Below are 18,247 nucleotides of genomic sequence, written 5' to 3'. Positions count from 1 at the left end.
CTGAATAGGTCTTGAACTTTATTTTTATGTCAGCCATGAAGAAATACAACCGGTATGATAAATCTGTCTGGAGTAAAGCAAAACTGGAGGACTGAGCAAGAGGGAGGAAGCCACCAAGACACACATCACTATCAAACACAGTCAAAGTATAAAATGTACAGCATTCCAATGAATGTTCACCTCCTTTTTCTTCCACCATAACATATGCTTTTTTATGGAAAATGCACAACTGAGTCACTGTGCAGTAACACTTGTCCGCTCAAAATTTACGAGTGACTGATGTGTCATTGGACTAACACTCTGTGCCCGTGTCTTTCCCAAAGTGGCAAATTTGGCCCTTTCATAAAGAAAAATCTGGTTAAAATTAAACAGATTTCACTGATGTTCCTGGGGCTGCAGAAGTGGGTTTGTGTGTGTGTGTTTGTTTTTGTTTGTTTGTTTTTGATTGATTGAGGATGAATGAAACACAGTTCACCAAATCTATGCACGTTTCCTCTCACCTCTTCTCATATGTGCAGTGTTATTTGAGGGAGCATGCAAACAGCACTGCGGCTGCATTCAGCACAGAGCACATTGCCTGCCTGAAAAGTACATCATCACACTGCATTAAATACACTCAACAAAAATATAAAGGCAACACTTTTGGTTTTGCTCCCATTTTGTATGAGATGAAGTCAAAGATCTAAAACTTTTTCCACATACACAATATCACCATTACCCTCAAATATTGTTCACAAACCCGTCTAAATCTGTGATAGTGAGCACTTCTCCTTTGCTGAGATAATCCATCCCACCTCACAGGTGTGCCATATCAAGATGCTGATTAGACACCATGATTAGTGCACAGGTGTGTCTTAGACTGTCCACAATAAAAGGCCACTCTGAAAGGTGCAGTTTTGTTTTATTGGGGGGGATACCAGTCAGTATCTGGTGTGACCACCATTTGCCTCATGCAGTGCAACACATCTCCTTCGCATAGAGTTGATCAGGTTGTCAATTGTGGCCTGTGGAATGTTGGTCCACTCCTCTTCAATGGCTGTGCAACGTTGCTGGATATTGGCAGGAACTGGTACACGCTGTCGTATACGCTGGTCCAGAGCATCCCAAACATGCTCAGTGGGAGACATGTCCGCTGAGTGTGCCGGCCATGCAAGAACTGGGGCATTTTCAGCTTCCAAGAATTGTGTACAGATCCTTGCAACATGAGGCCGTGCATTATCCTGCTACAACATGAGGTGATGTTCTTGGATGTATGGCACAACAATGGGCCTCAGGATCTTGTCACGGTATCTCTGTGCATTCAAAATGCCATCAATAAAATGCACCTGTGTTCTTCGTCCATAACAGATGCCTGCCCATACCATAACCCCACCGCCACCATGGGCCACTCGATCCACAACATTGACATCAGAAAACCGCTCACCCACACGACGCCACACATGCTGTCTGCCATCTGCCCTGGACAGTGTGAACCGGGATTCATCCGTGAAGAGAACACCTCTCCAACGTGCAAAACGCCAGCGAATGTGAGCATTTGCCCACTCAAGTCGGTTACGACGACGAACTGGAGTCAGGTCGAGACCCTGATGAGGACGACGAGCATGCAGATTGCAAACCGATTGTTTCAGCAGTTGTCCGAGTGGCTGGTCTCAGATGATCTTGGAGGTGAACATGCTGGATGTGGAGGTCCTGGGCTGGTGTGGTTACATGTGGTCTGCGGTTGTGAGGCTGGTTGGATGTACTGCCAAATTCTCTGAAACGCCTTTGGAGACGGCTTATGGTAGAGAAATGAACATTCAGTACATGAGCAACAGCTCTGGTTGACATTCCTGCTGTCAGCATGCCAATTGCACGCTCCCTCAAATCTTGCGACATCTGTGGCATTGTGCTGTGTGATAAAACTGCACCTTTCAGAGTGACCTTTTATTGTAGGCAGTCTAAGGCACACCTGTGTACTAATCATGGTGTCTAATCAGCATCTTGATATGGCACACCTGTGAGGTGGGATGGATTATCTCAGCAAAGGAGAAGTGCTCACTATCACAGATTTAGACTGGTTTGTGAACAATATTTGAGGGAAATGGTGATATTGTGTATGTGGAAAAAGTTTTAAATCTTTGAGTTCATCTCATACAAAATGGGAGCAAAACCAAAAGTGTTGCGTTTATATTTTTTTGAGTGTACATAACTATTTTAATCCCACACATCATCAACTGATAGATACAGGGTGTCCCAAAACAGAAGTGCCACAATATCATTTGACTCTGACTCTGCAACGGCTAATATGAATTCTGTTTTTTGTTTTCTTTTCATACATTAAGTTATATGTAGTTATATGATGTAGTTTGAGAGTGAACCAATGAGGATGCCGCTTACAGTTGAGCAAAAAGGAAACTGGTGGAATTCTACTTTGAGACCAAATCCATTGCAAAACCAACAACAACATTGAGCACATCTTGTGAATGCCACAACTCTTCCAAACTGAGGTGGAATTAGAACTGAACACCAAGAAGAAATTCCTTGAGATATGCTTCAAGATGACATATGACAGATATTAGTATCCCAAAGTATATAGATTTTCTGTGGCTTTATTTTTGTGGCATTTTATGGGGCACCCTGTACTTGCAGTTTTATAGCAAGATGCCAGTGCAAAAATAATAGGCAGCACCCGCACAGTGAAAGCTTTAAATATATGTTTCAGTCTACTTTGAATATACACCAGGGCCCATATCCATGAAGCAACTCAAAGTCTTCTCACAGAGCTCCTGAATTAGGCTAAAATTTCCAGGAAAAGAATCCTAGCCTAAGAGAGATCCAAGTGGTGTCTGAGAGCACCTCTTTGCAAGGAGGGGACAGAAACGTTTATCTTTGTGAGGAGGCGGGGTTGACCCTGTTGCTAGGTATGATGATGGCACTCTACTATACAGGCCTGATTGGTGGCACCACATCTGCAGAAGAGACACCTTCAAGCCAGACTGAAATATGATGAGGACCTGGAGAAAGGTTATGCATACTGGAAGCATGTCATTTGGTCAGAGAAGACAAAACTACAGCTCTTTGGCCATATAGATGTTGCTTATGTTTGGAGAAAGAAGGGAGAGTAATATAACCGAAAGAACACCGTACCCACAGTGAAACATGGCAGTGGGAATGTCGTGCTGTGGGAATGCTTCAGTGTGCCTGGAACTGGGAATCGTCTGAAGGTGGAAGTAATCATGAAGAAAGAATGATGTATGTCAAGATTTAGAAAGCAAACCTGAAGCAGTCAGCAGTAAAATTGGGTCTGAGTCATCGCTTTGTGTTAAAACACAACAGCGACCCCCCAAAAAAAGCCTCCAAAAGACCAAAGTGAACTTTTTATTGACTGGCCTGCACAAAGCCCTGACTTGAATCCCATTGAAAATCTGTGGGGAAGACCAAGGTCCATGACAGAAGACCATCAAATCTGGAGGATCTTGAGAAATTTATCAAAGAAGAACCCTAACCCTAACTGTTGAAAACTACCACAAACAACTGCAGACTGTTATCCAGATTAAAGGACACTCAATTGGCTATTTGCATCGGGAGTTAATAATTTTGACCCTGGTAGTTTTTTTTATAATTTTGTTTCTGTGTGCAAAGTAAAATAATACAAACATCCAGAATAAAATTAGGATGTTTAGAAATGCTGTGCTGACAATTCCTTGCTCTCTTAAAAAAAAAAAAGCACTTTGGAAAATTTTGAAGAAATTTCAGAAGTGGTGGGGGGTTTATAATTCTGTCCTCATCTGTAAATAAGGTTAAATGGTCTGATACACAGTCTGGTGGACTGATATCAAGTCCTCTGCAAGTTAACACACTTTTTTCCTGCTTTACAGTTTGTTAGCCTTGACAGTGTGGTACTGTGTGGTTGTAGTGTATTAAAGTGGTATCGTTAACTGTCCATGTTGTGAAATACATTGTTTTAATTTATTCCTCCTCTCGCAGAGCAACTCTGCAGGTGATTCGCACTATGGCCTGTGAATACTCCCTGTGCTCTCTCTTTGTGCCTGGAGACAGACAGCTTATTCTGGGAACAAAGGTATTCAGACATGCACACGAAAAGATGAATTCATACAGTCCCTCAGGCTGCAAAAGAGTGTCCATACAGTTGAGAGGTTTTCTGATCTTCTGGGACAGAGGTTTAAGCTTTTAATGGTACTACTACTGTTAGCGGTACAGTTTATCAGTCCAGTATTTTAAAGGTATTCTTCTGGTGAGATTAGTTTAGCTCTTTAATGTTCAGCTCAAGTGTTTGGTAGAGTGTGTTGACATCAACTACATTCTATTAAAAAAATGTGAGGACATTAAAGGGTTAAAGCAGTCGAGTAATGTAATATTTATTATGCCTGAATAGGATGGGATAAAAAAGTTTGCTATAAATGGTAGAGTGAACAATAAGGCCAGTACACAGCTGTCACTTCTCAAAAAGTAAACAAACCCGCTGCAGCTCGGTGACAACAGAGACTTTCACTGTCAGTCACCAAACATCAGAAAAGTCTCCAGTAACACCAGGAAAAGTAGTTAGATTTGTCGCTAGTCGCTTTTGAGAAAATAAGTCGTCAAGAGGGTTTGGAAAGTCACCAGATGTAGCGAGAAAGCCGCCAAGTTGGCAACACTGAATGTAAACACGCAACGTGAATTCACCCATGCACAGCCCTGTACTAAACAAAACGTCCCGTACCGAAACGGTTCAATACAAATACATGAAAATTCAGTAAGGTATATCTTATATATTATATTCCAATTCTAAGGTGGAACTATGCCAGTATACTAAGGTATATTTAAATATCTAAAAAGGATGAGTAAAATAGAAGAGTAGAAAAGAGTAGAGTGGAGCCACTTAGGTGCCTGGTCTTGAGAACCAGGGATGGTAGTTTGAAAAGCTTTTTTATCCCATGGGAACTCTCCCTACCCACCCAGAGTCCATCACCTTGGTATTTAGGGCTAGTGACCGCCCTACATGTATCGTTACACCTTTAATAACTCCTCCCCCGTCTGCAGGATGAATATATAACGATCAGAGTTTTTCAGTTACTCTGAGTTATGTGCAATGATGTCAAAGATGTCAACATCTTGGGCAAGCGTCTCAGTCATTTTACATAAACATGTTATACTCACTGTTATCACTGAGAAGAGAAAAAAAACACAACATTTACTGGTTCTGCATTCTGGCAAAACAGTTTCCTTTGGGATTCATAAAGGTCTTAGTAAATTACACATTGTGATAATTATTGATTGATCAATAGTGGGAAAAATATTGTGATCATATGTTTTGCTGTATTGTCCAGCCATACTTTGCCAAAGCATAACATTAGAGATTTTTTTTTTTTTTTTTTATGAGTGTAAATTATTTTCAACTTGTGGAATTGTAGCAGAGCAAATCAGACTGGCGGCCTCCTCCACGCTCTAAATAATGAATGGTTAGCCCCGTTGAAGCCTAAATGGGAAAATTTTATATACACTTCCATATGCTCCACAGTGGCTGAGTTAATAACACGCTGCACGTTTCCATTCAGCCGGCCATCACCACAAAGTGACACACAGTTTTAATTTTCACCTTCACATGAAAATGACGTTCTAGCAGCATACACACATGGGAACAGTGATGAGCAGTAATTTTACTTGTGCAGAAATAATTTCCTGTGTATGCAGCGTGGTAAAAAAAACACGGAGCCACATGTCCGCCAACCCTGTCCCTAAAAACCTTTTGCCAGAGGCAAGTAATGGGAATCCCAGATGTAGAAGAAGTCTATGATTGTCCCTATGTGATGGAGTTTGAGTTCTTTTATTAAAACGGTAGCTGATGTAGTTTTTAATCTGTTTGGGAGTTAGTTTTCTTGGGTGTAAAGGTCCTTACTGCCGGGCTGCCACGCTGTAAATAATTTTATTTGCTTCAACATGACTTTTTGTATGTGATTTTAAATCTTCATTGGGTGTTTGTTCTGGCAGAGTGGGAAGTTGCAGATCTTTGAGTTGGCCTCGGGAAGCCTCTTGGAGACATTAGAGGCCCATGATGGAGCTGTGTGGTCCCTCTGCCTCGCTCCAGACCAGGTGACTCCATGACTCTCACACGTCCCGTTTTTAACTGTCAGTTTGTGCTGTAAAATTCAGCCTAGAATAGCTGACTTAATCAAATAATTCTATGCCTTCATGGCCTGCCTTTCTTGTGGATCTTCATTTATGGTGTGTGTGACCTCTGTAGAGGGGAATCGTGACGGGCAGCGCAGACAAGACGGTGAAGTTTTGGGAATTTGAGCTGATCAAAGACAAAGACACGGGCCAGAAGTAAGTCACTCTGCCATTTTTAAGATTAGGCTTAAAACTTTCCTTTTTGCTAAAGCTTATGGTTAGGGCTGGATCAGGTGACCCTGAACCACCCCTTAGTTATGCTGCTATAAACTTAGACTGCTGGGGGGTTCCCATGATGCACTGAGTGTTTCTTTCTCTTTTTGCTCTGTATGCACCACTCTGCATTTAATCATTAGTGATTGATCTCTGCTCCCCTCCACAGCATGTCTTTTTCCTGGTTCTCTCCCTCAGCCCCAACCAGTCCCAGCAGAAGACTGCCCCTCCCTGAGCCTGGTTCTGCTGGAGGTTTCTTCCTGTTAAAAGGGAGTTTTTCCTTCCCACTGTCGCCAAGTGCTTGCTCACAGGGGGTCGTTTTGACCGTTGGGGTTTTTCCGTAATTATTGTATGGCTTTGCCTTACAATGTAAAGCACCTTGGGGCAACTGTTTGTTGTGATTTAGCGCTATATAAATAAAATTGATTTGATTTGATTTTCTGGTGAAGAACCAGTGTGGTTCTATGAACATGACCTCGTATGGCCTTTTCATCTTGACCTGTTCTTCTTACACTGGGCCTGGGGTTTTACTGTCAATCTGAGAAAATAGGCTTTGTGGAAAAACAAAGTCTGTACTTCCTCATGTCACTGATATGTAAAATTAGGTTCTGCTTGCACAGCTTATGCAATGTTGCTAAAAACAAAGTATATGTCTAATTACAAAAAAATGTTAAAGATGCAACAACTGTACATTTACCCATCATTGAAGTGATTTATTGGACTTTTGCTCTTCTTCTTACACTCGTTCCAAAATCAAGTGGGAATCTGCAAATCCATTGTCAAAATGCATGTTATGTGTCATTGATACTCCTGTAGATTCATGCTGGATGTGGGGCATCTTCCAGTTATTTTGTTAGTATAAATAGCTTTGATATGTTTGCATTATGTTTGTGTGCGTTAAAGGAGGCTGACGATGAAACACACCCGCACACTGCAGTTGGAAGAAGACGTTCTGTGTGTGAAGTTTTCTCCTGATCACAGACTGCTGGCTGTGTCTTTGTTGGACTGTACTGTCAAGGTTTTCTACACAGACACTCTGAAGGTGCACACACACACACACACACACACACACTGCTCTCACTGCATACATATCACATGCATTTTCTACATCACTTGTTCCGAAATTGGTGGGTGGACAAAGTGAATGTAGTACGGGGACAAGCAATTAGTGTAGGGGTCATCAACTTTTAACATCAAAAGGGACACACACACAAAGTTGGGATTTGGCAATTTACAGTAAATTCGGGTAAAGTTGGGATGGATTCATGAACATTTTCAAGTCACTGAATATCGTATGGACGTCAGTTACATCAATCATTAGCAAATACAAACAGTATGGTTAATCTGTATTAAGTAGGTAAGATGCAAAAAAAAAAAAGACTTGCAGACATAGTCTTGCCAAAGCTACAGAGAGCCGCTGTGAGAAGGTTTAAGAGTCACAGGTTGCCAAACCTGGAACTAGTGGAATAAAAGTGATTCTAGTTGGAGAAATAGTAAATGGACTGCATTTATACTCAACAAAAATATAAACGCAACACTTTTGGTTTTGCTCCCATTTTGTATGAGATGAACTCAAAGATCTAAAACTTTTTCCACATACACAATATCACCATTTCCCTCAAATATTGTTCACAAACCAGTCGAAATCTGTGATAGTGAGCACTTCTCCTTTGCTGAGATAATCCATCCCACCTCACAGGTGTGCCATACGAAGATGCTGATTAGACACCATGATTAGTGCACAGGTGTGCCTTAGACTGCCCACAATAAAAGGCCACTCTGAAAGGTGCAGTTTTGTTTTATTGGGGGGGGATACCAGTCAGTATCTGGTGTGACCACCATTTGCCTCATGCAGTGCAACACATCTCCTTCACATCATCCGTGAAGAGAACACCTCTCCAACGTGCCAAACGCCAGCAAATGTGAGCATTTGCCCACTCAAGTCGGTTACGACGATGAACTGGAGTCAGGTCGAGACCCCGATGAGGACGACGAGCATGCAGATGAGCTTCCCTGAGACGGTTTCTGACAGTTTGTGCAGAAATTCTTTGGTATGCAAACCGATTGTTTCAGCAGCTGTCCGAGTGGCTGGTCTCAGACGATCTTGGAGGTGAACATGCTGGATGTGGAGGTCCTGGGCTGGTGTGGTTACACGTGGTCTGCGGTTGTGAGGCTGGTTGGATGTACTGCCAAATTCTCTGAAACACCTTTGGAGACGGCTTATGGTAGAGAAATGAACATTCAATACACGAGCAACAGCTCTGGTTGACATTCCTGCTGTCAGCATGCCAATTGCACGCTCCCTCAAATCTTCCGACATCTGTGGCATTGTGCTGTGTGATAAAACTGCACCTTTCAGAGTGGCCTTTTATTGTGGGCAGTCTAAGGCACACCTGTGCACTAATCATGGTGTCTAATCAGCATCTTGATATGGCACACCTGTGAGGTGGGATGGATTATCTCAGCAAAGGAGAAGTGCTCACTATCACAGATTTAAACTGGTTTGTGAACAATATTTGAGGGAAATGGTGATATTGTGTATGTGGAAAAAGTTTTAGATCTTTGAGTTCATCTCATACAAAATGGGAGCAAAACCAAAAGTGTTGCGTTTATATTTTTGTTGAGTGTATATCATGCTCTCATGTGTAGAGTAGGCAGCTCAGTGGATAAAGAGCAAGTCTGCCCATATGTAGACCTGGGTTTGAATCCCACTCATGCTACTTGTCTGTCCTTCGACAAGACACTTTGACGAGATGCCTCAGCTGGGGAAATAACCTGCACTGGTGGCTGCTCCAGGGTGGAGTCGTAAACTCTCATCCGCTTGACGCTACGGAATCCGGAGATGAGCACCGGTACCAATGGGCCTCAGGGCCTATAGAAGGTTTACTTCATGGTCAAAGTGCTTTACAGTGATGCCAGACATTCACCCATTCTAACACACCAATGTCACATTGGGACCTATTTTGGGATTAAGGACTTTGCCCAAAGGCCCTTAGTGATTTTTTTTTTTTTTTTTCTCCCCGACCTGATGAGGATCCGCTGGTCACAAGCCCACCACCTTGACCACTTGACCACCACCTCCCCAAAAGAGACCATGTTGATGTTGCTCAGCCATCAAGACTGTTCGTAGGATGATTTATTTATGTATAGAAAAAATGTTCAAGATGAAAACTGGACAAATTTTGTTGACTTATTGAGAAATGAAACACAAATTGTGTGTTGATAAGGGATAGAACTGGGTATTAACCTCCGTTGCCTGACGTGTGCCGGATGCTAAGGTGTCAAAACATCGCTTTATTCGGCGGATTTACCGGTGTCTTTTTTTTTTTAGTTTCGTTTTGTTGTTTTTTTTTTCTCCAGTACATACTCAGTGTGCCCTGCGCCATTACACACAGCGATCAGTGAAAGCAGACAGAGAGCCTCTGATGACAATCTCATGTGAAACCTACTTTAGGAGCAGCACAGAACAGTCCAAAACAGAGTAGAAGTAGAAGTTTGTGTTGTAACCTTTGTGTAATAGCAGACAGAAATTGCTTTGAAATGAAGACAAAAAAAACGCATAGACCATTTTTTATATATTGTTCAAAATGTGCATTTGTGTTTATTGTTTGAACCTTTTTGTTGTAGAGTCTTTCACACAAGACCTCAAATTACCTTTATAAAGTGTCAAAACAGTTGTTTATTATAGTTTGCTGTTTGTTTTGAATAATGTTTGTGTGGAAAATTATTTTTCGCTTTATTTTTTCCTTGCCTATTTTTGATTGTAAACCTTGATTACACTTATAAAACGCAACAAAAGCATATATATTCTGAAAGCACAGGTTGTCCTGAAAAAAGAGGCATAAAACTTGATTGTGGGATGCAGGGAGAGCTGTTAACAGCAATAATAAAACATTTATGCCAGGCGAGTGAACTGTCCAAAAAATGCCCTCGGACCCCAGAGGGTTAACGTGCAAAACCTTTATTCATATATATATATATATATATATATATATATATATACACGCACGCACGCACACACAAATATAGGAACGAGTGGTGTATTTGAACATTTTTAAGTACAGCTGTAATTGAGCCACACTGCTCTGTTTACACCTGATCCCGTCAGATCTCAGAAGGGAAGCAGGGGAAGTCCTGATTAGCACTTGGCTGAGAGACTGCTTGGCAAGACCAGCGACTGTGTGTTTCAGTGTTTCTGCACTGGATCTGCTGTGGTGACCCTGAGAAACTGGGAACGGCTGAAAGACAAAACTTTACTGCTATAATTGATTTTGAAGATGTGCGAAACCACACTGTAGCTAATCATTTTTCTGTGTTTTTATTCAGTTCTTCCTGTCTCTGTATGGACACAAGTTGCCCGTACTTTGTTTGGACATCACACATGTGAGTACAAGCAAACAGTAAAGGAATATTGGCTTGGTTTTTTGTTTTGTTGCCTTGGTGAATGGAGGAACCAGTTTTGTTTGTTGTTTTTTGTTTTTTTTTTATTACCATGATTTTTAAATCATTTGTCTTTGGATGTCATGCAAAGCTGGCAGACAGCAGTTGAAAATATTTCTGTTTTGATGACAGGTGTTGTGAAATTGCTCACTACTTGTTCCAAAAAAAAAATGTTCAGTATTCAGGGACTTGCTATTCAGTGACCCTGTTTTAGCCATGAAATAAAAAGAAAAAGGGGAAACAAAACGGAACTGGAGCAGCACGACTGCATCAAACTTTGCCACAAACTGGGCGACAGCCAGGTGGAAACCATTCGGATTATTCAGACGGCTTTCGGTGACGATCCTCTGGACATCACACAGATTAAGGAGTGGTACAACCGGTTTAAAGACGGCTGCACAACGGTGGAGGGCGCGCCGCGCTCCGATCGGCATCAACACGCTGAAACGACCATATCATTTCCAAAGTGAATGCTGTGGTGATGTGGGACCGTCGTGTGATTATCCGAGAAATTGCGGAAGAGGTGGACATCAGCACTTTTTCGGCACATTCCACTGTGAAAGAAGATTTTGCCATGAAAAGTGTGGCGGTGAAATTCATCGGCATGAAGCTGATGGCGCAGCAACAGTGCCTCCGTGTTGAAGTCTCACAGGACATGTTGTGACATGCCCAGCTTGTCAACCATTCGGAAGATTCAGACGGCTTTCGGTGGCTTTTCAGTCGTGTGACTATCCGAGAAATTGTGGACAAGCTGGACATGTCAGGGCATGTTACAACATGTCCTGTGAGGCTTCATCACGGAGGCGCTGTTGCTGCGCCATCAGCTTCGTGCCGATGAATTTCGCTGCAACTCTTTTCATGGCAAAATCTTCTTTCACAGTGGAATGTGCCGAAAAAGTGCTGATGTCCACCTCTTCCGCAGTTTCTCGGATAATCACACGACGGCCCCACATCATCACAGCGTTCACTTTGGAAATGATCCGGTCATTTCAGCGTGTTGATGCCGATCGGAGCGCGGCGCGCCCTCCACCGTTGTGCGGACATCTTTAAACCGGTTGTACCGCTCCTTAATCTGTGTGATGCCCAGAGGATCGTCATCGAAAGCCGTCTGAATAATCCGAAAGGTTTCCACCTGGCTATTGCCCAGTTTGTGGCAAAATTTGATGCAGTCGCGCTGCGCCAGTCGTTCGGCCATTTCCTTGCAAAGAAAAAACGACGCGAGACTCCACCCATCCTCACACAAAGGCTGCTTATAAGCAAATGACGCAGCCGACTGGTGTGAAAAAAATCGCGCACGAAGGTTCAAGGTTGGCTCATGCAAGCACACGTGATTCAAATCCATCAGGTTTTTGAAAAAAATAAAAAGGTCGGATACTTTTCTAACAGACCTCGTATGCAGGAAGGTCTTCAAACTCAGCATGATGGGAATTAAGGCAGTGGAATCCCACATGCAAAGTGAAAAATATAACGCTGCAAAGTCAGTGCATCAACAGGCGCCAGGCATGTTTCACTTCTGCTCCGGTTCTGCCATTATCTCCTCTACACCTCTGCCTCAGATACTGGTACCAGTGCTTTCAGATGTTTGAACAGCACTTGGCTGAACACCTACCTTCCTGGTGTTGGTTTTAAATGTCTTTCAAACTGACATTAAAAAGTCGTAAATGAATGATGTTTTAAGGTGTAGGAACCCTGTTAATTTTTGGATATTCCACGATGATGTGATGTCTGTCCTAAGTGTGTTATATTTTTTTATAGCAAATTTTACAATTGCATGTGCTTCCATGAATCATTTTTTAGAGATGGCTTCTGACAAGGAACCTGGCTTGAAAATTTTGCTTCAGATGTCTCGACTTAATACTTTCAATTTTTGTCACATCTATAATGCAAGTTGTTTAAAGTAGCATCTTGGTTCATGTACACCTTTGGTCTGACATAAAAACTGAAATAAATATATCTTGTATCAGGTCAAGTCTGGGTGCATGCACTGATATTGTGCACAGCCGCATCCACCATACTATGAAAACATCTTAACTCCTGTATGCAACCACCCAGTCAATACAACACGTCCATCCCCTCCTCTTGAAAGTAACCATCTGTCTGCCACAGCCAGATGAAATGTGGGTGTCTCCTTGACCTTCTGTAGTTGCTGGTGTCCTCAACACAAAGGCACCAGAGTGTTGGCTTATGCCCAGGGAAACGCACCACATGGCCAAAATTTTGTACCTGATGTTTCCTCACAATGCAAATGATATTCATCATATAAGTATTGACACCTTGATATTGGGGTGAATGTGAGGCATAATTGTAAAGCGCTTTGAGCATCTGATGCAGATGGAAAAGTGTTATATAAATGCAGTCCATAAGTAGCCCTGAGTAACCATTCATGTGACTAAACGTAATTCCAGTGGAAGCACCAGGATCCTAAAGACTTGGGCCCTTATCCACGAAGCATCTCAAAGCCCTCTCAAAGAGTTCTTAAGTTACCTTAAAATTTCCTGGCAAGCAATCCTAGCCTAGGAGAGGTCCAAGAGGTGTCTGAAAGCAACTCCGAGCAAGGAGGGGACAGAAACCTTTATGTTTATGAGGAGGCGGGGTTGACCCCGTTGCTAGGTATGACGCAATCCTCTAAGAGCTGTGATTGGTTGTCACAAAAAGGGAAGGAGAAATAAAAACAAATGCACTATGTGCACCTAGTTAGGAATGGACAGTGAAATCAATCAATCATATAACTTGAACTGCATTAAGGGCCCCTTCACACATAGCACGAATAAGTAGGAATCAGGGCGAGTCACGGCGAAACAGCCCGAGTGAGAGAACCACGAAAACATTGAGCCGACATCAGGAGGGGTACATGGTTGAGCAGGTGGGAACATAGTGCGAGCAGCTGTGGAACCTCATTGTGCAGCTGCTGTGGAAAAAAAATACATGCCACCCACGGGATTCAAACCTGCAATTTACAAAAGCTTTGATTAACAGACGGAAACTTTACCACTGTGTTACCATCACTGTCCTATAACCACAGCGTAAAATGCCGAGAATCAATGAGATAAACGTAGTTTAAAAAATAAATGAGAAATTAGGCGATGTAGACCAAGAGGAAGTTTTTAGTTACGGCGAAAAAAGTTCCATAATTGCTGCTGTTGTGGAGGAAAGAGAAAACAAAAACCAGCTGGAACGTGTTGCTGTGGAGGGAAAAAAATAAAACCACACACCATTTAAAAAAACACTGCATTTTATATATGTCTACGTGAGGACAGCAAGCAGACACACGTGCGTCACAGTGGACAGTTCTAAGGCCATGTCCATCAGAACACGGTACGTGTTCCACAGCCATGACGTCCAGAACCAGGGACCTCAACAACTGCTGCTGTCGGCAGCCACACCCCTTGTCAGTTCAGCGCACACACCAGCGTGTCACTCTCTGTTATGTGATCATTATTTTTTAGTTATTTGTTATGTAATTGTGTATGTCAGTAGTGTAGTACTTATTAATATACCTGTCCTGGCTGTGGTCTCTGCTTTTAATGTGACGCATTGTGTGCACAGAGCCTTCATTTGCAGCTGTCAGTGAGTCTCTGGTCAGCAGCTGGGAGACGGCTCGCTGTGCTGTGTGCGCTCAGACGTGGCTGGCCAGTCCCCATCTGTACATCTGTATCAGCGATTCATGAAAGTGCGATTGTCATGGTAATGGTCTGATATCGGAAAATATCAAACCAGAAATCAGCCAATCAGCGAACGCGTAGCGTCATAGTTATATAATAATAGTGTGTATATGATAACAAGAACCTAAACAATTTATAAATACATTATGACACTAAATTAACATAAATCAATTATGTAATTAACAGGAAAAAAGGGTTGAGTTCTTCTAAAAATCCTAACTTCATCCTAACAGCTCTTGGTGCCTCCAGACAGCTTACAGCATAGTGGATTTGTTTTTTGTGTTAGAATTAGCACAGTCAGTTAGCTCCTTTAAATCGTTGTCCGTCAGCAAAACAAACTCCGCAATCTTTAGCTAAACGCCGCCCCCACTAGTGGGCGGTGGTCGCAGCGTGCAATGGTACAAAATGTATGGAACCAATTTGCACGCTAAATGCAACGCAACACAAATGGGATGAATAATCCATGTCACAGGACAAAGCACCAATCAAATGACAACGATCTACTCAGCTGTTATATAAAACTATATACCAACACTACTTGGTGTAAGAGTAGGTTCACACAGAATCTCATACAGTAAAGGCATTTTGTGGCATTTCATCTTGATTTAAATGGCTGCAAAAATTCAAGAGATGTCCTGTAAAGGTTAAACATTTATCTTTACACTTTATGCTCTGTGTTCATCATGTTCATTTCCCAGTAACGTTAATGTTTCCTAGTGGCAGTTTGGACCAGAAACACAAAGTATACTGTAAAATTTTTTGTCTGCAGTTGATCTTCATTAAATTGACTTAATAAGATGTACAGATTTTGTATCTGTTTACTCTTAAGAAACTCTTTTTAAGGTTGTTTTTTCCCCTTTATATTTGAACAGATGTTAACTGTTGAATCCTTCTTATTCTTGAAAAGAACACAATTTGTGTTAAACTCGTCTTCATGCAGACAGGTATCCCAGGCTGATTTTTTTTTTTGGTTTCTCTTTTCCAGGACAGCACACTTATTGCCACAGGCTCTGCTGACAGAAATGTAAAGATCTGGGGTTTGGACTTCGGGGACTGTCACCGCTCCATGTTTGCTCATGATGACAGGTAACCGCCTACAGCACAGGCCCGGGCCATGGAGCACTGGCTCCACACCACAGCATGTGCTCATCGTAACTGAAGCAGATTTTTTTTTTCAGAACATGTGGTCATGAAATCATCTTCTTGGCAAGGCTGTTTTCAGTTCTGACTTCATCTGCTGGTGTCATGGACTCTGATCCACGTCCTGTTAAATTGGGCTGTCCGCTGACTTCACACCAGATGCGCTTTGATCATGTTTTTCTCCTGAACCCATCTCACCTTCTGTCGTTTGTGCTTCATCTTGTTTTCGCTCTGTGATTAACTTTATTTAGCTGCATTCTCTGGTGTAGCTTTCTCTTTTCATATTTTAATTGGATTTGTTTTCTTGTTTGATTTGTCATCTTCTCTGTTCCCCACAGTGTCATGTTCCTCCAGTTTGTCCCCAAAACCCACCTTTTCTTCACAGCAGGAAAGGACAAAAAGATCAAACAGTGGGACGCAGACAAGTTTGAGCTCATCCAGACACTGGAGGTAATCTGAAAGCATGATTTTTTTTTCTACCTTGCTAATGATTGTTAGTGTCTTGCCAAAAAGTACTCAGGCAGATTAAATTTACACTTTACATGCGGCACAGTTATGTTGAGGGTTTTCATGCTTTGTGCCTGCTAATGTACACCTGGAAAGTCTTCACAGCACTTCACTTTTCCCACATTTTATGATGTTGCAGCCTTATTCCAAAAGGGATAAATATTTTTTTACTTACATTTCTACACACAATACCTCATAATGACAATGTGAAAAAAAGTTTTTAGATTTTTGCAAATTTTTAAAAAATAAAATAAACCTGTAGAAATCACATGTACATAAGTATTCACAGCCTTTGCCATGAAGCTCAAAAATTAAGCCCAGGTGCCTCTTGTTTCCACTGATCAGCCTTGAGATGTTTCTGCAGCTTAATTGGAGTCCACCTGGGGTAAATTCAGTTGATTGGACATGAATTGGAAAGACACGCCAAGCATGAAGTCAAAGGAATTCTCTGACCTCTGAGACAGAATTGTCTCAAGGCACAAAGCTGGGGAAGGATACAGAAACATTTCTGCTGCTTTGAAGGTCCCAATGAGCACAGTGACCTTCAGCATCTGTAAATGGAAGAAGTTTGGCTCCACCATGACTCTTCCTACTGCTGGCCACATGTCTACACTGAGTGATCGGGGGAGATAGCTTCTGGTCTCACCCTGGCTGTCATTTATACTTTAAAGGGTCATCATCGGGAGGTTTGGTGTTTGGCTCTCAGTCCCAATGGTGACTATCTCGTGTCGTCATCCCACGATAAGTCTCTACGCCTATGGGAGAGAACCAGGGAGCCAATCATCCTGGAGGAGGAGAGAGAAATGGTGAGTAAAACAGGACCTTCCTCACGAAGGGGTCAGTTGAGAAAGAAATGTATTCATATAAATGTATTCATATAAATGTATTCATACTGCTTTGAATTTGTGGCAGTATTCTCTATATCTTCAAGACAAATAAAAGTGAAATATTTTTGTGGCATGCGGGCTTGATGTTGATGAGATCGATTGGTTGGGATGTTTTTCAGTGTATTATATAGCTTCTGTTTTTTGAATGACGTTCTGACAATTTAATAAATACATTTAATAAACGTTCTTTGTGTCGCCAAATAAAATAAACTCTTGCTTTGTAACTGTTTTCACAGGAGCGAGAAGCAGAGTTTGAAGAGAGTCTGGGCAAAGGAGATCTGCCTGTGGCAAGTATTCACTTTTGAAACACCCGTTATTCATTAGCATTGTTCTTCTTTTCACAACACAATACTTTTTTTTTTTCGTTCAAGCTTCACACAAACATCGGAGGATATTTTTTTGGCCTCATCCTGCTTGACTAAAGAATGACATGTGTGTGTATTCCACATAAGCAGTTTGTGGGTATGAGCATCAGCCAGGATGATATTTTATCATGTTCTGATTTCCATTTTTTGAAAGAGGTCTGGCTGATAAGGTATCAGTGTCAGCAAAAAAAAGGCGCACACACACAATCCCTTCAGATTACATGTTCAGTCCTAACAAACCACTATTGTTCACATCGGAGAAATTTAAGACGGGGTCACCTCTGTGGTCTGTTCTGTAACATCTGCACTCGTGATACATGAACACAGGATTTCAGCTAATCAATGGCAGAACAAGAAACTTTGCATTTGGCCTCATGCATCACTGTTTTAGTCGTGACACATTAACTGGAGTCGTCCTTGTCCCTCTTCCCACAGCTGCCTGGAGAGACTGAAAGAGAAGCAGCACCAGCCAGCAAGAAGACTGCTGAAACCGTCAAAGCTGTGAGTTAGTTTGTCGGCACGCTTCAGCAATCCATTTCAATATATCAGAGGTCGGAGAAAGTCGCTGTCAGGTCATTCTCAAGTCATCAATCTGCAAGTCTTAAGTCAGCTTGCAAACAATTGGTGGTCATTATGAGTGTGAGTGACTTGTGGGGACTTCATCCCACCTTTGCAGTACATTCATCACAGGGTCTGGATTTGGCCGTCAAGCAGGTGAAAATAGAAATGACCTGCATGTGACGCGGTTCATGTACCCAACCTTATGGAATGTGTTATTTCTTGGTCCTGTGTGCTGCTGTTGTTACCAACAATGTATCTATCTGTGTATCTGTGTTGCCAACTGCTTCGTTGCCAGACATATGTAACTATTTGGGCCCCTTTT

The 18,247-nt window shown here is 42.1% G+C and overlaps 1 protein-coding gene across 1 annotated transcript in view; it reads left to right on the top strand.

Annotated features, from left to right (window-relative positions):
• Positions 1-18,247, top strand: part of wdr3 (WD repeat domain 3) — a 51,214-nt gene that overhangs the window by 26,309 nt on the left and 6,658 nt on the right. The window contains exons 12-21 of the mRNA XM_034186152.1: positions 3,967-4,060; positions 5,971-6,072; positions 6,224-6,306; positions 7,267-7,405; positions 10,690-10,746; positions 15,451-15,551; positions 15,944-16,055; positions 16,784-16,918; positions 17,236-17,286; positions 17,800-17,865. Coding sequence (XP_034042043.1) covers positions 3,967-4,060; positions 5,971-6,072; positions 6,224-6,306; positions 7,267-7,405; positions 10,690-10,746; positions 15,451-15,551; positions 15,944-16,055; positions 16,784-16,918; positions 17,236-17,286; positions 17,800-17,865 — 940 coding nt within the window. The remainder of the gene's footprint in view (positions 1-3,966; positions 4,061-5,970; positions 6,073-6,223; positions 6,307-7,266; positions 7,406-10,689; positions 10,747-15,450; positions 15,552-15,943; positions 16,056-16,783; positions 16,919-17,235; positions 17,287-17,799; positions 17,866-18,247) is intronic.

The sequence above is a fragment of the Thalassophryne amazonica genome, chromosome 14 (genome assembly GCF_902500255.1).
Source record: "Thalassophryne amazonica chromosome 14, fThaAma1.1, whole genome shotgun sequence".
NCBI lineage: Eukaryota > Metazoa > Chordata > Actinopteri > Batrachoidiformes > Batrachoididae > Thalassophryne > Thalassophryne amazonica.
This window is presented reverse-complemented; position numbering and strand designations above follow the sequence as displayed.